The 24,071-nt window shown below is 39.4% G+C and overlaps 1 protein-coding gene across 7 annotated transcripts in view; it reads left to right on the top strand.

Annotated features, from left to right (window-relative positions):
- Positions 1 to 24,071, top strand: part of HERC3 (HECT and RLD domain containing E3 ubiquitin protein ligase 3) — a 115,711-nt gene that overhangs the window by 40,631 nt on the left and 51,009 nt on the right. For all 7 annotated transcript variants that reach the window (XM_049885737.1, XM_049885738.1, XM_049885736.1 and 4 more), the window contains 6 exons: positions 15,656 to 15,815; positions 19,160 to 19,236; positions 20,075 to 20,296; positions 21,222 to 21,313; positions 22,328 to 22,458; positions 23,489 to 23,649. In XM_049885737.1, coding sequence (XP_049741694.1) covers positions 15,656 to 15,815; positions 19,160 to 19,236; positions 20,075 to 20,296; positions 21,222 to 21,313; positions 22,328 to 22,458; positions 23,489 to 23,649 — 843 coding nt within the window. The remainder of the gene's footprint in view (positions 1 to 15,655; positions 15,816 to 19,159; positions 19,237 to 20,074; positions 20,297 to 21,221; positions 21,314 to 22,327; positions 22,459 to 23,488; positions 23,650 to 24,071) is intronic.

Raw genomic sequence — 24,071 nt, 5'->3', positions numbered from 1 at the left:
TTTTTTTTTTTTTATACCTAGAAAGTGGAATTTTGGGGTCATATGGTAACTCTGTGTTTAACCTTTTGAGAAGCTGTCAATTGCTTTTCCAAAACAATCGTACCATTTTACATTCTCACCAGGTGTGTATGAGGGCCTGAGAGATCTCTTAAAAATGCATATCTCTTCCTAAGAGTGCCTGCCTCATAGGGTTGTTGTGGGAGTAAATAAAATAAAACATAGAAAGCTTTTAAGACAGTGTGTGGTCCATAGAAGTCACTAAGTGCTGGCTATTATTATTATTGATATAGCAGGTTGCTGTATGTGTATAAAAAGTTCAAAATCAATGCAGTGTTTCTCAACATCAGAATCACCCGATCAACTTTTCCAAATACAGATGTCTGGTCTTCTTAAATTTTCTGATTCACATGGCTGGGATGGACCCCAGGTGTGTGTGTTTAGAACAAGTTCCTCAAGGAATCTAATGTCTGTTTTCTGTTGTGAATCACTGCTTTACAGACTCCACTCTGGGTGTTGACTCATCCTCTCTACAGTCATAATGTGCTATGTACAGTTTCGTCATTGGATTTTTCTCATAATGTAATCTTTAAATCTGTCTCCAGATACGTAGACTTTGAGTAACTTTGAACGAATGAGTAGATGGATGAATGAATAAATGAATAACCAGCGCGTATCTCTCAGAACACTTCTTGGACGCTACCTCTTCCAAGAAGCGTTTCCTAATACACACACACGTAGACGCTCTCTCTTTCCATCCACAGGCTGAGTCAGGTGCCGCTCACATGGGCTACTATTAACCATCCCACATTTCTTTCATCACACTGTGCTGTGACATCACTTCATATGCCTTGTTTGCTTCTTCAGTCAGAGGAAACTTGAATGCAGAACCCTGTCTTATTCTTTTAATCCCTACTATTTAAAGAGCCTTGTATATGATAAATTCACTCAGTTTTTTATGTATATGTGAGCTGTATTTTATTATTTTTAAATCAGCTTTATTCAGATGTAATTTATAGCTACGATTCACTAATTTTAAGTATGCAATTTAATGAGTTATGACAATTGTAGAGTCAGCTAACTGCCACCACAATCATAGAGAACATTTCAATCACCCCAGAAACTTCTCATGTGCCCTCTTGTAGTCAATTCCATCTCCCTACCAACTGCTTTTTGTTATTCTTGCTTTGACTTCTCTAAAATTTTATGTAAATGGAATTGTATATTATGTACTATCTTGCATCTGGCTTCTTAGAATAACGCTTCTGAGATTTATCCACATCGTTGTATATATCAGTAGTCGGCAGTGTTTTGTTTGAGTAGTATTCCTTTTTATGGATATAATACATTGTTTATCCATTCACCGGCTGATAAACATTTAGCTTTATTCTAGATTTGAGCAATTTTATGTAAAGCTCATATGAACATTTGAGTCTAAGACTGTAGAATCTATTACAATGATCATTTGGGTTTTCATTTTTCGTCTGTTAAGATGGTAGATTACATTGGTGACTTTTTAATATTAAACCAACTTTGCATTTCTGGAATAAATTCCACTTGGTAATTTTTATATATTGTTGCTTTTTGAGTTCAAAAATTTTGACAAGGATTTGTGCATTTATATTCATAAGGGTTATGGTTTTCTTATAATGCTTTTGATTTTGTTATCAGAGTAATGCTGGCTTCATAAAATGAGTTGGAAAGTGTTCCCTCTTTTATTTTCTGAGAGTTTGTGTAGAATGGTTATTATTTCTTCCTTAAATGGTTGGTAGAATCACTAATGAAACCATCTGGGCCTACAGTGTTGTTTGTGGTAACATTTTAAACTATAGTTTCAAATTTTTTAAAAGATACAGGACTAGTCAAATTATCTATTAGGTGAGCTTTCATAACTTGCATCTTTCAAGGAATTTGTAGACTTCATCTGAGTTGTCAGATTTATTGGCATAAACTTGCCTGTAATATTTTATTATCCTTTTTATGTCTGTTAGGTCTATGTTTCTGAGATAGGTAATTTGTATCTTCTCTTTGTTTTCTGATTAGAAGTTTATCAATTTTATCGATCTTTTTTCAAAGAACAAGTTTTTGGTTTCAGTGATTGTTTTCATTCTTTTCGTTTTATCTTTTACTGATTTGTGCTCTTATATTATTTCTTTCCGTTCAGTTACTTTGAGCTTAATTTGCTATATGTTTTTGGTTTCTTAATGTGGAAACTTAAATCACTGCTTTTTGACTTTTCCTGTAATGAGTATTTCATGCTAAAAATTTACTTTAAGTTCTACTTTAGGTATATTTCACAAATTTTAATTTAATATATTTTATTTTTATTCAGTGAATACTTTGTAATAATAGCCTTTATGGTTTCTTCTTTGACCCATAGGTTATTTAGAAATGTGTTGTTTAATATTTATATGTATATATGAATTTTCCTGATCTCTTTCAGTAATTTATTTCTAGTTTAATTTTTCTGCGGTTAGAGTACATATTTTGTGTGATTTCAGCCCTCTTAATTTTCTGACACTTGTTTTATGGCCCAGAATATAGTCGGTCTTGGCAAATGCTCTGGTGTACTTGAAAAGAATGTGTTCCGTATTTTTACACGAATTACACACGCCTTTTGCATTTGTTTGTCAACCACACCATCCCCCGTCAAGTATTTTTGTAAGCATGCTATTGTAATTTTCTTTTTTACAACAACATGTAAAAAAAAAAAAAATTGGCATAGTTCAGCTTATGAAAATACTTCACGGGGGAAGAGCAGAGTTGGCAAAGATAGAAGGCATGTACTGTGTAAAAATACGATATTCTTCTGTTGATGGGTTGAATGTGCTATAAATGTCAGTCAGGTCAAATTAGTTGATAGTATGGCTAAAAAAAAAAAAGTTTTTTTTTTTTTTTATGGCTACATGTATTTTGAAACTCTGTTATTAGCTGTGTACACATTTGATTTTTAGGTCTTCTTGATGAAAAGACCCTTTGAACATCATGAAAGGTTCTTTTTTATCCGAGGTAATCTCCCTTGTTTTGAATCTGTTGTTGTTAGCTGTCATCGAGTCAATGTTGACTGGTGGTAACCCCAAGTGTCACAGGGTAGAACTACTCCATAGGTTTTTCTTGCCTGTAATCTTAATGGAAACAGATTTCCAAGTCTTTTTTCTGTGGTTCTTTTAGTTAATGTTAGCATTACGGATCTTTTTCCATCCTTTTACTTTTAGTATTTCTGTCTTCAGATTTAAAGTGGGTATCTTTTAGGGAGCATATAGTTGAGTGTTGCACATTAACTTACTAGCTCTGCCTTTTAATTGGGATTTTTAGATACATATTTTTAAAGAGAAAAATGGACAGATGACTACAATTCCAAAGATAAAGTAGATGGATCCCAATGCAGGGATGTTTTACGTGATATTATAAAATTTTATCCACCTCTATAAAAATTAAGTAGGATTAACTATCTTCAGGAAACTCTTCCAGAAACATCACATCTTGTATAATAATCCACGGTGACATTACTTATAAGTAGCACCTGGGCTAAAATAATCAGTGAAATGCAATTTTCAGGCTTGGGAAGGATCTCTGGTTAAATTACATTCAATGAAGAAGGTTCGTGCTGTAGAAAACAAATTTGACTAGGAGAGGGAAGTGGCAAGAAGTTCTTTAAAAACATTAAAAAAATTTTTTTTTGTATTACAAAAGTAATACATGTTTATTGCTCACAATTTATAGTATGCCCAAAAGCAAAAAGAAGCAAATAAAAAATATCTTTTAATTCTCCACCCTGAACAAAAAAATGTTGTTATCACTTTGATATATATCCTTCCAATATTGTTTTTTTACCATGAATGTAGTTTTAAAAACAGGGACGCACCACACATATTGCTTTGTAATTTTTTTTTCTGTTTAGCATCTCATAAATGTCTTAACATGATAATGATGGTAATCATGTTCATATTGATATCTATTATTTTTTTAATGACTGCATATTTCATTTTAGAGTGTATAATCCCAATTTATTTCAAAATGTGTTTCCTGTTAGCAACAGTGCAATGTAAATTATATGTTTAGGATATATTCGTAGAAGTATAACCATTGGATCAAAGTTTATGCCTGCCTTAAAGTTTATACTAACGGGATACTAACTTTAGGTATTTATTATTTTGGGAGGTATAAGTTGGATTTGTATTATAACTTCAACTTGCTGGCTCTTCCTTCATTTTCTTCTGAAAGTTAATAATAAACTTGTATCTCGATGTTTTGATTTAATGGAAGATAATTTTTACATTTACCACAAATAGTTTAAGTGCTAAGTCAAAAATAGACTTTTTACACAGCCTGTTTGGAAAGAAGTAGAGTGACAAGTATTTTATTGTGATTTCGGTTAAAATATCTCAGCTTCACTTTGGTGAGTAGCATCTGGGTCTTAAAAGCCCATGAGTTGCCCTCTAAGATACTCCACTGGTCTCACCCCTTCGAGAGCAAGGGTGATAGAAGAAAACTAAAGACACAAGAACTAATGGATCGCAACTTCCACAGCCTCTACCAGACTGAGTCCAGCACAACTAGATGGTGCCCGGCTACCACCAATGACTGCTCTGACAGGGATCCCAAAGAGGGTCCCAGGCAGAGCTGGAGAAAAATGTAGAACAAAATTCTAACTCACAAAAAAAGATCAGACTTACTGGCCTGACAGAGACTGGAGAAACCCTGAGAGTATGGTCCCCGGACACCCTTTTAGCTCAGTAATGAAGTCACTCATGAAGTTCACCATTCAGCCAAAGATTAGACATGCCCATAAAACAAAACGAGACTAAAGGGGCACACCAGCCCAGGAACAGGGACTAGAAGGCAGGAGGGGACAGGAAAGCTGGTGATAGGGTATGCAAGGTCGAGAAGGGAGAGTGTTGTCATGTTGTGGGATTGTTAACCAATGTCATAAAACAATATGTGTACTGTTTAATGAGAACCTAGTTTGTCCTGTAAACCTTCATCTAAAGTAATATATATATATATACACACACACACATATACATCTCAGCTTCTCAGTGTGTGTTCTGTGACTTGGTATAGAGGGCTTTTTATTCTCTTTTGGGTCAGTTTATGGGTATTGGCTGCTGTCTAAGAAGACCAAAGTTAAATTACTTAATCTCTAAGGAGGGAGAATAGTACTACTGGGTAATTGTGGCATGTGGTGAAAATTAGGAGTCCTGGTGGTGTATTGGTTAAGAGCTTGGCTGCTAACCAAAAGGTCCGAAGTTCGAATCTACCAGCCACCACTCGGAAGCCCTATGAGGCAGTTCTGCTCTGTCCTATAGGGTCACTGTGAGTTAGAATCGACTCAACGGCAAAGGGTTTTTGTTTTTTGGTGAAAATTAGGGGAGTAGGTTTTTATTTTGAAAGAGGATTCATGTTCTGTTTTTGTTAGCGGATCTAGCAGAGATTGATTTATTTTCTAAATGGACCTGTCTTGGTTCTGTCACTTCTCTAATTCATATATCCTTTCTCCACTCTATTCCATTGCCCCCATAAAGGATGATGATGCTTTGAAATGTCCGTGAACTCCCCCAATCATTTTGAAACAACTACTGTATTTTTCACATAGTGTGCTCACATGTAATAACTTGTAGAAACAATGAAGTTAAGTAAAACAGTTCTGGCATAGCAGTTGGCAAAAAACATATGATGCGTGCATCCATTTGCGTGAAATATAGTAGTTTATGTTTTCCTTTTCTTAAATATGTGTTATAACATTGTAATTTTTTTAATTAAAACTTTGGCAGTCATTTGAGACATTAGTCCCTGAACTGAGAAACACCACTCTGAACTCTTACCGTAAGTGATCTTTTTCTCTCTTTCTTTAGTTTAGAAGATTTGGTTTATTGATTTTTTTAAGTTGGGCAGTCATACGTGGGATTAAATAAATTGGTGCCGGGTATGCTCAGATAACTTCAATGACGCCTCAGCTCCTCAGAGATACTGCCTGCCTCCAGGAATCTAGTCCTTTACTGTGTAGGAAGGCTAAGTCCATTTTTAGTTCTTGCAGCATTCGTGGGAGAGCTGTGCCTTTGAATTTTTTTCACTTAGACACATTGAACGAAGACACACTGTGGACTTTTTCTGATTTAAAATATATATATATATAGCAGGAAGAAAAAAATGTTATTTTTTTTAAACTGGCTCTGGAGTAAGATTGAGTAAGCATATTCCTTTTTTCTCTTCCACTGAATGCAACTATGAAACCTGGACAGAATGCATGGAGCAGCTATATAAGGACTCCGTCAGCAAATAGTGGCAGGTGGATTGAGAAAGAAGATGAGAATTCAAAGTACCATTGAACTGGCAGTGAGTTTACCATGTTTTTCTCTCCATTTCTCCTGCCATTTGGCCCCAGAGACAGGCACAGCTATGGCAGTGCATAGACTGGAGGACTAAAAAGGAGAGACCCCCCCCCGTTAAGCACCTCAAAGGCCAAGACCTCCAAAAATGTTTAGCCCTAAGTAATTAACTAATTGGGATAAATTATTTTACAAATAAATAATTGGGATATGGCTTAGGAACGGGACCTTTCAGACACAGAATCAAAGAAAATGAGGGAGAGAGAGCCCAGTCACGTTGTGGCAGGCCAGGGGACCAGGAGAGGCAAGTTCTGGGAAGTTCTCAGGGCAGGGAATTGAGTAGATACAGTTATCTTCCTCATGCCGAACTTTCAGTAAAAGTCTGCTGTACCCTACAACCTGGATGGATGGTACTTTGCAGAAAAAATGGCTATTGGAGAGCAGAATACAGCAGCAGCAAGCAATATGTGAATGAAAGCGAGAGTTCAGTAGGAACAAGAAATCAGAACTGGGGGTGAATGTGAAGATTTGGAATCTACAGAAAGGCAGGGCAAATCGCTGTATTTCCCACAGCATGGCTCTGCCTTTTCCTTTTCTGATGTTAAAGGAAAGTGTAATCTTAGACAATTCAGGGAAACTCAAAAAGGAGACATCTAAGTGATGAAAGTTTAACCCCTTTGTCATACCAATTGCTGACGATTAATTTTGTTTTAGTTTTGTTAGTTAAAAATTTAGTACTAAATATTGTTCAACCTTTCACACATTTTGTATATGCTTTCCAACCAGCTGCCCATGTTATAAACTATAAGCCATTGGATATGTTTCTCATCTGAATAGACACTGAGGGAAAAGAGTCAATATCCTATTATTTATATGTAGACTCTTGACTCTGTAGGTTACTTTTGCCAATTTGAAATCTGTCTGGCCCTTCTCCGTGAGTAAAGACGTTGCAGGTATAGTGGGTTTGAAGCCAGACAGACCTGGATTCCAGCCCTATTTCTACCAGTATTAGCTGTGAACCTTGGCCAAACTACTTACGGTTTTGGAGCTGGTTCCAGTTATAGTGCCCTTGCCCCATAGGGGTTGTTGCAAGGGCTAGATACCACCATCATCTACCTACCCTCTAGGCTCATGTCATCCTTCTCTATTACCATCCTTTGGTGGTCTGGTGCAAAATTTACTATAAATTAAAAAAATTTAAAAATGATGATGAGCTCAGAAGCCAAGTAGAAATAATCCTAAAAACTAAGTCCAGTTGAACTGCTGACTTGCTCTAAGCAGCATCCACATTTGTCACTGTTCTGTCCTATTACCACGGCTTGTTCAGAGTTGATAACATTGCTAAAGACTTTAAGGTGTTGCTGTGAGAGGATCAGAGAGAAAATATACTTTTATCCTCTAAAAATGCCAAATGTTTCTTCAGTGTGTTTAATTATTTTAACGTGTGGGTTGAGGTTCTGTCATGATCTGCAAAATATAGCACTCAGTCTTGACAGAGTGAATCAGAAGAGACTGCATATGGAAATGTGCACCTCAGCCTGAATGTTCCCAACTGGGGCAGGGGAGTATTCAGTGAGAGGTGTGAATGGAGCATTCGTCTGCATATTGGCCTGACCTAGGAGGAGATTGTGGAAATAGATTATTATGCTTCCACTGTGACAGATTCCTCAGCCTGAATCAGATGAGCTCAGGTTCCTGGCTAGGAAAAATAAAGTAAGTTGGACTTGATGCAGTCAGTGGTTTACCATTCCACAAACCCTTACACATCTAACCAGTACCTCTGCCTTTTGGGCTGTATATTTTGTGGTGGTAGTGGTGATGGTTTGAGGTCTGTTTTTGTGGCTGATGTGTGATGGAACAGGAATTGGTTTGCAGATGGCTTTACCAGGCTGGGAATGACAGGTAACTGGAATCTAGCTTTGCTCATTTATCACTACTCAGCTGTGGTAAAGACAAGATTAAGAGGGATGCTATTGACAGATTTTGGGGTGAGGAAATACATGGAAAATTAGATAGTGTCCTGTCAGGACACTGGAGAAACTTAGTAATGTCGTGTTAAACTTGTTGCCATTGAGTCGATTCTGACGCGTAGCGACCCTATAGGACAGACTAGAACTTCCCCATAGGGTTTCCAAGGAGTGGCTGGTGGATTTCAACTGCCAACTAAGACAGGGAGCAAAGGCCCTGAGATCGGAGGGTGCCTATTTGAGAAATAGCAAAGAGACTGGTGTGGTTAGAGAAGAAGCAAGTAAAAGAGAAATATACTATATTTTTTTTTATCAGGGAGGTAATAGGGCGTTGAGTGTGGAACCTAGAGACTTAGTAAGACAGAGAACAGAGGGGCCCCCAAATCTGCAAACAAAGTAACAAGAAATAGGCCAGGGCACAGAAACAAAGCCATTCCCCAGAACAATGGGGCAGGGTATCTAAATAAAAATAGCACGCAAACTTCTTTAAAGTTGCCTTTCAGAAGCAACTGGAGAAAACCAGGCCCAGGTACATGCACAGAACATCTACCCATGACTGCTGTGTGACCTTCCATCAGGGGCAGTGAGGGGCTACCGCCCCAGCGGGGGAATCGAACCCTGGGAGCAAAAGACTGCGCAGGCACCAACACCCCATGATAAGTCCTGCTACGAATCCCAGAGGCCTCCAGGATAGGAGCCATCTTGGAAAGCTGCTGCGCACCTTAGTTAACATATCCCCACCTGTATCTATGAATAAACATGAATCTTTTCCTGCCCGAGAACTTTTAAAAACTCAGGCTCATCTTTTGTTCTGTGAGATGAGAGTAAGCATTGCTTTAGGCCCTTCACTTGTAAGCCTCTTCAATAAAACTTTGCTGGTGTGGAAAACTATGTGCCTTACCTGCTCATTCTTGACCAGTGAGAGGCAAGGACCTTATTCCGGTAACACAACCTTTTGGTTAGCAGTTGAGCTCTTAACCACTGCGCGCGCCATCAGTGCTCCAGTTTCATGTTAGGGTATGCCAGCTTTCACGCAGGCAAGGTTAATGGCTGGCATCAGAAAGTCGCGTATCGGGATTTAGGCCTCAGTCACAGGCCTGGTACCCAGGCCCGGAAGAACATAACGGTTGACCAAGTCCTGAAACTTGGTCCTGGAATTTGGCCTTTAGAGCACAGATAAGGATTTTGAGTCACCTGAGCTGCTTTTGTAGGAGTTCCTTAAACTTTTCCAAAGTAAAAACAGGATTTTTCTTAGTGTTTGGGGCAAGGCTGGGTTGAGAAGTGAGAATCTAGTAGCTAAGTAGAGAGAAAAAAGATGTAGTACAGCATCTTTCTCTTTATATGGAGTTTCCTCTGACGTGAGCATATTTTAAAAAAAAGTTTTATAGTTTTCAGATGATATGCTTATACTGTTAAACTCTGTTTAAGTCAAATAGCATTTCCCTTATCTCACCTACCCCCACTGTTGAGTGTCACTCCCAGAAACTCTCACTTTCAACTCTTACAGCTTTGTTTTGATATTTAGCTCCGTGTTTTGAATAATATGCTTTTATAATGCTATTTCTTGATTTTTCAATGTTGGACATTATCTGGAGACTTGAGATTGGGGAAGATTAGAATTGAGTTCTCATATTCTCTACTTACTCTTTCCTCATCATTATCCCTAGATACATGATACCTCACCCATCTCAAAGAGTTGATTTTTTTTAATCAATTTTGAGAATTTAATTGCTAATTATTTTTAGCTATGTAAATTATATTTCTTTGGCTACTATGACTTGATGTGCCATGATTTCCTATATAGCATTTTGTTTCTCATGGAGTTAATAATACTTTTTTTCTTTTGCATAGTAACAATGAATAATTTACCTCTGTACTCTCTGACAGAAATCTCATGATACTGTAAAACTCATCAGGTAGTGCTTTGTTTTTCACCTTGGAGACCTTCCCTCAGCTGTGCACTCTGACCGGCTGCATAGCTGTCCTGGGAATGTTCTTTACCTCTTTCCTGGATCCTGAGTTTTCCTTTATTTTGAAGAAACGCATCTACCAGTAGCTTTTTGAGGAAGGTGACATGAGAGGTAAAATATTTTGAGAGCCTTGTTGTTAGGTGCACTCAAGTGGATTTTGACTGATACTGACCCCATGTGACAGAGTAGAACTGCCCAGTAGGTTTGTTGAGCCTGTAATCTTTTTTTCTTTATAATTTTTTTTTCTTTATTAACTTTTATTGAGCTTCAAGTGAACATTTACAAATCAAGTCAGACTGTCACATATAAGTTTATATACATCTTACTCCGTACTCCCACTTGCTCTCCCCCTAATGAGTCAGCCCTTCCAGTCTCTCCTTTCGTGACAATTTTGCCAGCCTCCAACTCTCTCTATCCTCCCATCCCCCCTCCAGACAGGAGATGCCAACACAGTCTCAAGTGTCCACCTGATATAATTAGCTCACTCTTCATCAGCATCTCTCTCCTACCCACTGTCCAGTCCCTTTCATGTCTGTTGAGTTGTCTTCAGGGATGGTTCCTGTCCTGTGCCAACAGAAGGTTTGGGGACCATGACCCCTGGGCTTCCTCTAGTCTCAGTCAGACCACTAAGTATGGTCTTTTTATGAGAATTTGGGGTCTGCATCCCACTGATCTCCTGCTCCCTCGGGGGTTCTCTGTTGTGCTCCCTGTCAGGGCAGTCATCGATTGTGGCCGGGCACCAACTAGTTCTTCTGGTCTCAGGATGATATAGGTCTCTGGTTCATGTGGCCCTTTTGTCTCTTGGACTCTTAGTTGTCGTGTGAACTTGGTGTTCTTCATTTTTTTTTATAATTTTTATTGTGCTTTAAGTGAAAGTTTACAAATCAAGTCAGTCTCTCACATAAAAACTTATATACACCTTGCTAAACCAAAAAAAAAAAAAAAAACCCAAACCCAGTGCCGTCAAGTTGATTCCAACTCATAGTGACCCTATAGGACAGAGCAGAACTTCCCCATAGAGTTTCCAAGGAGCACCTGGTGAATTTGAACTGCCAACCCTTTGGTTCGCAGCTATAATAGCACTTAATCACTATGCCACCAGGGCTTCTGTACACCTTGCTACATACTCCCAATTACCCTCCCCCTAATGAGACCGCCCTCTCTCTCCCTCCACTCTCTCTTTTCGTGTCCATTTCGCCAGCTTGTAATCCCCTCTACCCTCTCATGTCCTCTCCAGGCAGGAGATGCCAACATAGTCTCAAGTGTCCACCTGATCTAAGAGCTCACTCCTTACTAGCATCCCTCTCCCACCCATTGTCCAGTCCAGTCCATGTCTGAAGAGTTGGCTTTGGGAATGGTTCCTGTCCTGGGACAACAGAAGGTCTGGGGGCCATGACCACCGGGGTCATTCCAGTCTCAGTCAGGCCATTAAGTCTGGTCTTTTCATGAGAATTTGGGGTCTGCATCCCACTGCTCTCCTGCTCCCTCAGGGGTTCTCTGTTGTGTTCCCTGTCAGGGCAGTCATCGGTTGTAGCCGGACACCATCTAGTTCTTCTGGTCTTAGGCTGATGTAGTCTGTGGTTCATGTGGCCCTTTTTGTCTCTTTGACTTGTAATTACCTTGTGTCCTTGGTGTTCTTCATTCTCCTTTGATCCAGGTGGGTTGAGACCAATTGATGCATCTTAGATGGCTGTTTGCTAGCGTTTAAGACCCCAGACGCCACTCTTCAAAGTGGGATGCAGAATGTTTTCTTAATAGATTTCATTATGCCAATTGACTTAGATGTCCCCTGAAATCATGATCCCCAAACCCCTGCCCCTGCTACACTGTTGAGCCTATAATCTTTACGGGAGCAGATTGCCAGGTCTTTTCTCCTGTGGAGCTGCTGGGTGGGTTTGAACTACCAACCTTTGATTAGCAGCCTAGCATTCAACTGTTACATCACCGGGGTTCCTCTTGAGTGCCTTACATGTCTGAAAATTGTCCTGTTTTTCCTCTCCCCATATTTGATGCATCCAAAACCCAAAAACCCACTGCCGTGGATTCGATTCCGACTCATAGCTACCCTATAGGACAGAGTAGAACTGCCCGATAGAGTTTCCAAGGAGCGCCTGGCAGATTCAAACTGCCAACCTCTTGGTTAGCAGCTGTAGCACTTAACCACTATACCACCAGCATTTCCATTTGATACATAGTTGGCTTGAAATAGACGTCTCAGTTAGAAGTCATTTTCCCTCAGTTTCATGAAAGCGTCGGTCCATTGTCTTCTAGTTTCCAGTGTTGCTTCTGAGAAATCTAGTGTCTTTCTAATCTCTGTTCTGTAGTATATAAAGTTTTTTTCTTTCTTACAAACTTGAGAATCTGCCTTGGTGTTATGAAATTTCAAGATGAAGTGCTCTAAAGTGGGTCTCTTATTATTCATTGTTCTGGGAACTTAATTGGTCTTTTTAGTGTGAAACTCTTGTCCTTCAGTTCTGAAAAATTCCTTGTTTTTCTTTTTTTATGATTTTTCTGCCTTGTGTTTTCCCCATTCTCTGTTTTTGGAAGTCCTGTTTTTCAGATGTTAGACCGCTTTGAATAATCCTCTAATTTCTTATCTTTTCTCTCTGATTTTTTTTTTTTTTAATTTTTATTGTGCTGTAAGTGGAAGTTTACAAATCCAGTTGGACTCTCATACGAAAATTATAAACACCTTGCTAACTAATTGCTCTCCCCCAATGAGACACAATCCTCCCCTTCACCCTTTCTTTTTGTGTCTATTCCGCCAGCTTTTGACCCCCTCTGCCGCCTCATCTCCCCTTCAGACAGGAGATGCCAACATAGCCTCATGTGTCTACTTGATGCAAGAAGCTCATTCCTTCCCGTAGTCCAGTCCAATCCCTGTCTGAAGAGTTGGCTTTGGGAATGGTTCCTGTCTTGGGCTAACAGAAGGTCTGGGGACCATGACCTCCAGGGTCCTTCTTGTCTCAGCCATACCATTAAGTCTGGTCTTTTACAAGAATTTGGTTTCTGCATCCCACTGCTGTCCTGCTCCCTCAGGGATTCTCTATTGTGTTCCCTGTCAGGGCAGTCATTGGTTGTAGCCAGGCACCATCTAGTTCTTCTGTTCTCAGGCTAATGTAGTCTCTGCTTTATGTGGCCGTTTCTGCCTCTTGGGCTCATAATTACCTCGTGTCCTTGATGTTCTTCATTCTCCTTTGATGCAGGTGGGTTGAGACCAATTGATGCATCTTAGATGGCCACTTGCTAGTGTTTAAGACCCCAGATGCCACTCTCCAAAGTGGGATGCAGAATGTTTTCTTAATAGATTTTATTATGCCAATTGACTTAGATGTCCCCTGAAACCATGGTCCCCAAACCCCTGTCCCTGCTATGCTGGCCTTCAAAGTATTTAGTTTATTCAGGAAACCTTTTTGCTTATGGTTTAGTCCAGTTGTGCTGACCTCCACTGTATTGTGTGTTGTCTTTCCCTTCACCTAAAAAGTACCTATCTACTACCTAATTATTGAAAACCCTCTCCCTTCCTCCCTACCCCCTCTTGTAAGCATCAAAGAATATTCTCTTCTCTGTTCCTATAAGAATATTCTCTTCTCGTATTCCTATAACTGTGGTCTTATACAATATTTGTCCTTTTGCAACTGACTAATTTTATGTAGCATAATGCCTTCCAGATTCCTCCATGTTATGAAATGTTTCAGGGATTCATCATTGTTCTTTATCGATGTGTAATATTCCATTGTGGGACTGTGCCATAATTTATTTATCCATTCATCCGTTGATGGGCACCTTGGTTGCTTCCATCTTTTTGCTATTGTACACAGTGCTGCAGTGAACATGGGTGTGCATATATCTGTTCATGTAAAGGCTCTTATTTCTCTAGGATATATTCCGAGGAGTGTGATTGCTGGATCGTATGGTAGTTCTATTTCTAGTCTTTTAAGGAAGCACCAAATCGATTTCCAAAGTGGTTGTACCATTCTACATTCCCACCAGCAGTGTTTAAGTGTTCCAGTCTCTCCACAACCTCTCCAACATTTATTATTTTGTGTTTTTTGGATTAATGCCAGCCTTGTTGGAGTGAGATGGAATCTCATTGTAGTTTTGATTTGCATTTCTCTAATGGCTAATGATTGTGGGCATTTCCTCATGTATCTATTAGCTATCTGAATATCTTCTTTAGTGAAGTGTCTGTTCGTATCCTTTGCCCATTTTTTAATTGGTTATTTGTCTTTTTGTAGTTGAGTTTTGCAGTATCATGTAGATTTTAGAGATCAGACGCTGGTCGGAAATGTCATAGCTGAAAACTTTTTCCCAGTCTGTAGGTAATCTTTTTACTCTTTTGGTGAAGTCTTTGGATGAGCATAGCTGTTTGATTTTTAGGAGCTCCCAGTTATCTGGTTTCTTCTTTGTCTTTTTGTTCTGTTTTCCAGAACATTTCTTCTACTCTAACTTCCCATTCTGCTTTTGAAGGATTTTTTTTTTTTTTAATTTACACTGCTGCACTTTGATTTCCAACATATTTTTGTTTGCTTGTTTTTTTGACTGTTGAATGCTCCTTTTCTATAGCACCTTCTTAGTTCATGAATTGAAATACCTTCTCTTATTTCTCTAAAGATTTTTTTTTTTTAAATCTTTGTTTCCTGTATGATCTGTTTCTTCAGAGTTCATTTTCTTCTGTTTATTTTGCTCTTTGTCTTTTATGTTAAAGTTTTTCTTTACATATATAGTGATCCTTGGCAGGCCTTTTATATTTAAGACTGAGTCACTAAAATCTGAATGGGGCTCTCTCTGTTTGTGAAAAAGACTTGTCGTCTGGTGGGAAACGGGGCATTTCACTGGGGAGACTCACAAATGTCAGTGTATCTTTGGGTCTTTTCTCTTAGGCCAATTTTCCCAGAGAGAAATCTTCCTATCTTCTGCTCTATGTGTGTAAGACTGACACAGTGTTTTGGAACTGATTGAGGTAAAGTGTGTGTGTGTGTGTGTGTGTGTGTGTTTAGAGGTATTTCATTGTTTGTAGGCAGAATTGCAGAATTTCACTTAGTCTCAATGCTTTTAGTAATTTGCCTTACTCCACTCTCACTTGGACCTCTCTGGTTCAACATCTCTAAATAGTAAACCTTTGGGTTTCTCCCGGGATTGCAGAGGGCCAAGCACATGGCTATACTGGTTGAGGGAGCACCTGTAATGTGTGTGCTAGTATAGACGTGTGCTACTCAGTGAAGCTTGGATCGAAATTGATAGCTTCTGAAATATATAAAATTTATAATCTCTATAGATTAGTGGCTCTATATAAAAACCAAGCTGCCTGGGAAGACAATTCTATGTAAGAGTAGCACCATGCCTGTTTTCTGGACTGTACATTTTCCTCCTTTGGTTTGATCTCTTGCAGAGCAAATTGGAGCTTTGGCAGATCAGCATATTGTCCATGTGGCATGTGGCGAGTCCCACAGTCTGGCCCTCAGTGACCGGGGCCAGCTTTTTTCTTGGGGTGCAGGGAGCGATGGACAGCTAGGACTCATGACTACTGAGGACTCCGTGGCAGTACCCAGGTAAGAATTCACAGAGGGGAAAATCTGGGTTTTCAAATGTCAGCAATTGTTCTGAATATTATTTCTTGCTCTTGCTCTGTTAAACTCCTTGTTTTTGTTCTCTTTTCTTCATTTAATTCCTATTTTCTTTGTGCCACTTCTGTGCCTAATACTATTGAAGCACTTGACACAGACATTGTAATTATTTACACAACTGTCTGTTTCCTGTTCAAAAACATGAGTTTTTTGGGAACTGTACTTTATTTGTTCTGGTAGCCTGGTTGCTAGCAGAGTGCCTGGCACATAAGAAACAGTAAATGTTTGACTAAGAAAGGCATCCCTGCACATGTTAGGTTTATTAACCTGCCACTTAAAACCTCAAGTCTGAATCAATTACTCAATTAAGTACTTTAAAATAGAATCACAAGGCCAGCCTGTTACTCTGATAATAGGGGAAATTATCTGAAGCATTACAAACAGCTAAAATAGCAAGTATGCATAGGTTCTTTAACACAAAAATGCTAATATAATGGTTTCGAGTCTCTTAAATACTTATTTACTGACTTCTAAATCTTACATGATTTAACTAAATATTTAACAGATGTTCACTGCAAAGAAAACAATTATGTCATCATCTAAAATATTGAAGTTATTTTCAGGTGGAATTTTGGAGGGTGGCTTCTCAGATTGTTGAGAATTCTTGATCATCAAAGAGACCACTGGTTTATTTACTTCATTTAATTCCTGTTTCTTTATTTTACCCTACACTGCATATCCCTATTATAGTACTTGTCACATTCTTTGTAATTACGTAATGTCTGTTTTTTGTACAAAGCTGTGAGCTGTTGATGGCAGGAGAGCTAGATTATTCATTTTAGCTTCACCATTGCAAACGGTGCTCAGCACATACATTATTCAGTACAAGTTGGTTTAATAAATGGCCTCTCCTCCTCGGCCCAACTATCACTCCCTTTAAAAGACAGCACATTCTTCTTCTTCTTCCTTTTTGCCCTTCTTAGATTTTTGTCTCTTTAATCAAAAGCTTTTTTAAGGAAAAGGGGAACGTGGAGGTAAGGGTGATTTGATTCACTTCCTGATTTAGAACAGGTAATGTCTTAGATTTGTTCCTTCCAAAAATTAAATTTTGGGGGAGAGGGAGAGTGGCAGTAAGAAAAAAGATGCTGTGTTTTAACGACATGGTGTATAATTTTAGGGAAAAGATTTATAACATTGATGACAAAAACATTTCGTTTGTTGATGACCCAAAATTCAGGTCAAAGTTTTTGATGACATTTCATTTCTAAAAATGAAGTGTATTCTGTGTTATAACAGCAATTTAATTTTTATTCGTCATGTATAAATTATGGATGATATCCAAGGCTTGGATTTGTGTACTAATTTAAATAAATCCACTAATTGATGTCTAAGTATTGTGGAAAGTAACACAGCTTTGAAGTCAAATATCCTCAGATTCTAATTCTGGCTTTGTTACTCATTAGGTGAGTGACCTTGGGCAAATCGTTTAACCCCTCTAAGCCTCAGTTTCCTAACTTAAAAATGGGGTTTTATATTGTATTATTGGGAGGATAGAGTGAGCTAAGTGCGTATACTTGCACTAAAGACGTTCTCTCCTCAAGGTATAATTTTCCTGTTACTTGTCTGTCCTTTGATCTGCTTTCTTTCTGTAACTGTGATTGTGAAGGTTGTGAAAAGGGTAATGGTGACCCACAAACAGAGCATTGCGGGGAACTGGAGTGGAAGCGGGCCAGGAAAAAAGGCTGCTGCTGTAGAGTGACTCCTGAAACACTGGCCTCCCAGGCAATAATGCATTTTCCAATTAAAAAAAAAATTGGGGGGCTCTACAAGCTATTGATACACACAATGGATGAATGTCCCGGGAATTATTATCCCAAAAGGCTACCTACTCTATGATTCCATTTCTATAACGTTTTTTGAAATGATAAGATTTTAGAAATGGAGGCCAGGTTAGTGGTTGCCAGGTATTAGGGCTAGGAGAGGAGAGAAAACAAGGGAGGTGGCCGTGGTTTATAAAAGCACAACTTGAGCAATGTTTGTGGTGTTGGAACCCTTTAGTATCTTCATTGTGGTAGTGGATACGTGAACCTTCACAGGTGATAAAATTGTATAGAACTGAATGTACTTACACTCAAATGAATACAAATAAAATGGGAAATCTGAATAGGATTGGTGGGCTGTATCAATGTCAGTATCCTGGTTATGATATTATACTATTGTTTTGTAAAATGTTAATCCTTTGGGGATCTGGACAAAGTGTATACAGGATCTCTCTATTATTTCTCACGAGTACATGGAATTCTGCAACTATCTCATTTAAGAAGTTAGTTGGGCTCTGTTTGGTATTAAAATGCATATGTAAACTCTTTCAACTTTTTTGTATCTGAGAAGATAAAACATTAACGAAAGTGTTATCTACCTGTTACTCTAATAATCCTTGCCCCCACTGGACGTCTGTCCTCCAAAATGTCCCTATTTTGATGGGGTGTCCATCTGACTCCTTTGTTCCCGTGGCATATTCTTAATGAAGATGAACATGACAACTTGTAAATTCCTGTTAAAATAGAGAGCGGGAGATACTCTCAGGCTGCCCGGCTCTGTTGGACAGCTCCTAGCATGTTACATGGATTTTCTTATTTAACTCTCACAGGTTCTCTTCTTATCTGTATGTTTCACACGGAAAGAGTGAGATTCAAAAAGAAATCATATGCTCCTCCTCTTTATAATCCTAAGGAATCGGGGTTTGGGCAGCATTGCCCTTATTTTGAAAGCCATTTAAACACCTGGCATATTCTTAGGGCTCTACTGTAGCTTACTCCATTTGTCCCTGAATTGAAGATGACAAGGTGGGAAGTAACATAAGATGGTAGTAATGGGTTGAAGTATGTAAGATTGTGTTGTTGTTGTTAGGTTGCACTGGGTCAATTTCAGCCCATAGTGACCCTATAGGTTACAGTAGAACTGCCTCATGAGGTTTCCTAGGCTGAACTCCTTATGGAAGTAGATTGCTAGGTCTTTTCTCCTGCAGATCCACTAGAGGGCTCGAACCCCTGACCTTTCTATTAGCAGCCAGGCACTTAATCATTGTGGTGAAAATACTTTTAGGAAGGGGTGATGTCTTTTAGGAAAGATGATGTTATTTGTTACAACTGTTTTATTTAGCTGGGAGTATTTCTGATAGTTGTACTTGAGTATGAATATTCTTTTTAAGGAGAAAACCTTTTCCGTTTTAGGTTAATACAAAAATGTTCTTTTTAAGGAGAAAACCTTTTCTCTTTTAGGTTAATACAAAAATGTTCTTTTTAAGGAGAAAACCTTTTCTGTTTTAGGTTAATACAAAAGCTGAACCAGCAGACAATATTACAAGTTTCCTGTGGCAACTGGCATTGCTTGGCTCTTGCAGCTGGTAATGTTACATTAAATGTGTGCTAATGTTGTGTTAAGTTTGACAGCATTTCTCTTTGTATTTTTGTGTGTTGTTATCTAACTGGAAACCTTTACCTGGTTAGGGGCTGTGTGCTCCTGTTGGCCTGTGGCAGTTCTCAGGCAGCCCAGGGCATAGCTAGGTTGGGTGATGAAGGAAGTGGCTATACTGTTGTTCCGTTCTAACCTCTCACCCAAGGGAAGATGAATAGAGGCAGGACCTTACACAGGTGTTCTTGAGTCTATGGAAGATTGGGTTTTTTTAGCTACATCCCACTATCAAGCTGTATTTAACCTTTAAGCTCCCCCCAAAATAGAAAAGGAGCTATAGAAACCTAAGCCAGCAAATAGTACAGTACTTTATGTTAGAACAAATTCGGGGGAAGTCTGCACTTATATACTGTGTCAGATGCTCTGCAGTGTGCTCCAGGTCTTCACAGCTGAACCTCCTGAACTCCTGATCTTCATGGTTTTGGTGTGGTCAGAACAAGTTCAGCTTAGTGAATCCGAGCCTAGTATTGGCCTGTTCAAAACTAAATTGACTTAAACGTTTAATATTTTCTTTGCATAAACATTAATAGCCTTTGAAAGGGCAGTAAGACACAGCTTATGTCTCTGTTGTCCTGACAAGTAGGAGTTTTGATTTTGGCCATCGTACAGCATGAAGTGTCTCTGTTTCCTTGCTCTGAGGTGGGGCTCAGGGGGCGTGGGGCAACTAACAAATGACCCTACTGGGCAGCTGTATTGTTCTAACTAGATTATTTATGTGGATGGGATTTGTGCCAGTTCTGGTAATACCAGTTATCCTATTCTTATTTCAGATGGGCAGTTCTTCACATGGGGAAAGAACAGCCATGGTCAGCTGGGCCTGGGGAAGGAGTTCCCCTCCCAAGCCAGCCCGCAGAGGGTGAGGTCCCTGGAGGGGATCCCACTGGCCCAGGTGACTGCAGGAGGGGCTCACAGCTTTGCCCTGTCTCTCTCAGGAGCTGTTTTTGGCTGGGGGATGAATAATGCAGGGCAGCTAGGACTCAGTGATGAAAAAGGTAGGTGAATTCTTCGTATGTACCTCTTTGGTTTAAAAGCGCGTTCATTTGTTTAGCACATGTTTACTGAGTATCTATGCCAACCCTGTGTTAGGTACTGAGGGCGTAGCAGTGAACAGAACAGATAATATCCTTGGCTTTGTGGAGATTATATTCTAGTGGGCGGAGGAAAACAACAAACAAATATGTAGCATGTCAGAGGGTTTAAGAATAAAGCTTCCTGTTTTACGTGAGGCAGTTAAGGAGGGCCTTTTCTGATAAAAAAGATGTTTGAGCAGAGACCTGTAGGAAGTCAGGTAGGAAATGAGCCATGTCGATATCTGGGGGAAAAATGTTCCAGTCAAAGGGACCAGGATGTGCAAAGACTGCTGCAGGAAGTGGGGTGCTCAGGAGAGAAGTCAGCAAGGGGGAGAATAGCAGCACTGGGGGTCAGAGGGGCAGTGCGGGCCCAATATGGAGGGCCCTCTAGGCAAGTTACATTACTGGTTCGAGCTTCTTCTGTCAGTGAGAAGGAGAGATGCTGAAGGTTATGAGGAGAGGAGTGACCCACGTTTGGAGGTAGTGAGAGAGAGTAAAGTCAGATTCTGAATGTATTTGAAAGATGGAGCCAACTGGATTTGCTCATTGTTGAAGTAAAGAGAGGAAGAGTTGGAAGAATGAAGTTGATGTTTGTTAAAATGGGAAAATGTTGTTTGTGATGAAAGAGCAGAGTTGGAAGGTGTAAGGAAACCATGAGTTGGGTGTTAGATATACTAAATTTAAGATGTCTGTTAAACATTCAAATGGAGATGCAGGCCAGAATTTGAATATGTGAGTCAGGAATCCAAAATGGTCCTCCTCCCCAAAACTAAGATGGCTGGGTAATTCTGTCTCAAAGGCAGATGGTATTGACATTCTGACATTTTATTTATTTGTCTTATTCTAGATCGAGAGTCTCCTTGTCACGTGAAGCTCTTACGAACGCAGAAAGTGGTCTATATTAGTTGTGGGGAGGAACACACAGCAGTCCTCACAAAAGTAAGGGGCTCAGGATTCTCTGATTTGTTCTGTAGTGCTTTGGTGCTGGGTGTGAGACGGACGATTATTATTGCTTCATTATTTTCGATAGCATCTTTTAGAAAGAGTTGTGCTGGTGTTTATTAAAGTATTGTGTACAATACCTTAGCTTGATTGTTTTCCGTAGGATTAGGAAAAGACTGGTTTTTTATGTGCTTGTGTTTACCTCTTTGGTAATATCTTGTAGATTCTCATAGTAACATTTAAAAATAATTCAATGTAAGTTATCTTTATATAGCATATAAAACATCATTCTATGTTAATTTAAATAGATAAAAAAGAGATGGCAGTATAATTGATGTTTTATAAATATCAACTTCTAAATATAGTTATATCTGAACAGAATGAAAATGTATTTTTGTATTGAATGCTATTATAACCAAACCAAACTCATTGCCACTGAGTCAGTTCTGACTCACAGAGACCCTATAGGACAAAGTAGAACTGCCCCACAGTGTTTCCAAGGAGTGGCTGGTGGATTCAAATTGCCGACCTTTTGGTTAGCAGCCAAGCTCTTAACCACTGTGCCACCAGGACTCCAAATACTGCTATAGAGTCACTTTAATAAAATGTCTGTGGCTGTGTGTAAAAAAAAAAGTTGTATTTACCAAGGAATTTGGAATTTGTGGAATACTTTGTGCAAAACCATCTCGTTTCATCTATCTCCTTGTTTCTCTCTCTCTCTTTTGCCTCTTAACACATCATTGTACTTTCAAACAATTTTTAAAATTTACAGATGGAACACATTTTCTTGAATAGTGTATCTTTGTTCCATAAAGAAACAGTCTTAAATTCCTTTTTTATTACTCTTCTATTCAGCAAGTGTTCCAGAGAAGTGATTTGAGCTAAGTATCAGGTGAGCATAGTGAACTTGGACAGACCATTGTGATGTGAATTCTGTATACAGAAGGTTTTAGAGAAGTAAGTTCAAACTCAGAGATGCAGCAAACTCATGTGGTGTTTGTTCTTTGTTAGAATGGAGGTGTGTTTACCTTTGGTGCTGGTTCCTGCGGGCAACTTGGACATGACTCCATGAATGATGAGGTTAATCCAAGAAGAGTTCTAGAGCTGATGGGCAGTGAAGTAACTCAGATCGCTTGTGGCAGGTGAGTGCTTCTAAGAGTTTCCTGGTATCTACTAAGACCCAGAAATAGATCTTGTCTTTGTAGTGATAGAGAATGTGGTTAGACCTGTTGTTGTGTGCCACTGAATTGATCCTGACTGATAGTGACCCTATAGGACAGAGTAGAACTGCTCCGTAGTGTTTCCAGGCTGTAATCTTTATGGAAACAGATTGCCATGTCTTTCTGCCATTGAGCAGCTGTTGGGTTTGAACTGCTGACCTTTCAGTTAGCACTCGAGTGATTAACCACTGTGCCACTGGGGTTCCTTAACCACCATCATTTTAAAGAAATCTTAGCCGCATGCACAACACCTATGTTTAAAGTTTGGAGAAAATCAAATCTGAGTAGGGTGTGGCATGGAAGGGTTTTAGATAAACCAAGCAGCATGAGGACATTAGGCTTCTTTTGGGATGGAGGATAACAGGATAAAAAAAAAAAATACGGAGAGGTAAAGAAAGGAAAACAAGAGCACCCCAAAGAACTTCTTGGAAATTTTGCCTGAGTCTACCCTGTTTCTCTCCACTCATTCCAAAGGCCAAAGGCAGCCGATCATTCAGCTGTTTCCAAGTCCCACTGTCCTACCCTCTGCCTAGCAGATAGTGTCGTGGAGAGCTAGGCACTGGAAGAGGAGATAGCCAACTCACCTACACTGTCCTACCCACTGCCTAGCGGATAGTGTCGTGGAGAGCTAGCCACTGGAAGAGAAGATAGCCAATTCACCTACACTGTCCTACCCACTGCCTAGCGGATAGTGTCGTGGAGAGCTAGCCACTGGAAGAGGAGATAGCCAACTCACCTACACTGTTCTACCCACTGCCTAGCGGATAGTGTCGTGGAGAGCTAGCCACTGGAAGAGGAGTTAGCCAATTCACCTGTAAAACTGGGGGAGGCCTTACCAGCACACACCTAAGAATTACTGTGCTCATGTGTAGAAACTAAAAGCCAGAGCCTGAGTGTAGATCCAGATTGGTAAAAACTGTGCTGACAAGTTAACTAAATTGTTTTTCCTCAGACAACACACGCTAGCCTTTGTGCCTTCTTCTGGACTCATCTATGCGTTTGGTTGTGGAGCAAGAGGTCAATTAGGAACTGGACACACTTGTAACGTTAAGTGCCCGTCTCCTGTGAAGGGGTACTGGGCTGCCCATAGTGGCCAGCTTTCAGCCAGAGCTGGTAAGAGGATTTTCATTGGAACTTAATGGTATTTATGATAAAACAACTGTTTATTATTCACCCTTGAGGTCTTTTCCAGGCAATGAATATGAGATATTTTTTTAAACATCAATCAATAAATATTTAATGAAGCTCTATAATTAAGATCCTAGAGGATAAGTAAAGCAGAAAGTATTATTTTGGCTCCCAGTTATCTTGGTAGTACTATATAAAATGTATTTATTATTATTTAACTTATTATTATAAATAATTATTGAATGCTTAATTAAGTTCCATTACTATGCTAAGCTGTCACAATGACCTTAAGAACTAGTGGTTTTTATCCCTCTGTTAGAGATGAGGAAACTGAGTGCTAAAAAGGTTAAGAACTTGACCAAGATCACACACAACTCTTGGAGGTAGGATTTGAACCCAGGTCTGCC

This window comes from Elephas maximus, chromosome 5, assembly GCF_024166365.1.
Source record: "Elephas maximus indicus isolate mEleMax1 chromosome 5, mEleMax1 primary haplotype, whole genome shotgun sequence".
NCBI lineage: Eukaryota > Metazoa > Chordata > Mammalia > Proboscidea > Elephantidae > Elephas > Elephas maximus.
The sequence above is the reverse complement of the archived record's forward strand: the minus strand, read 5'-3'. Positions and strand labels throughout refer to the sequence as shown.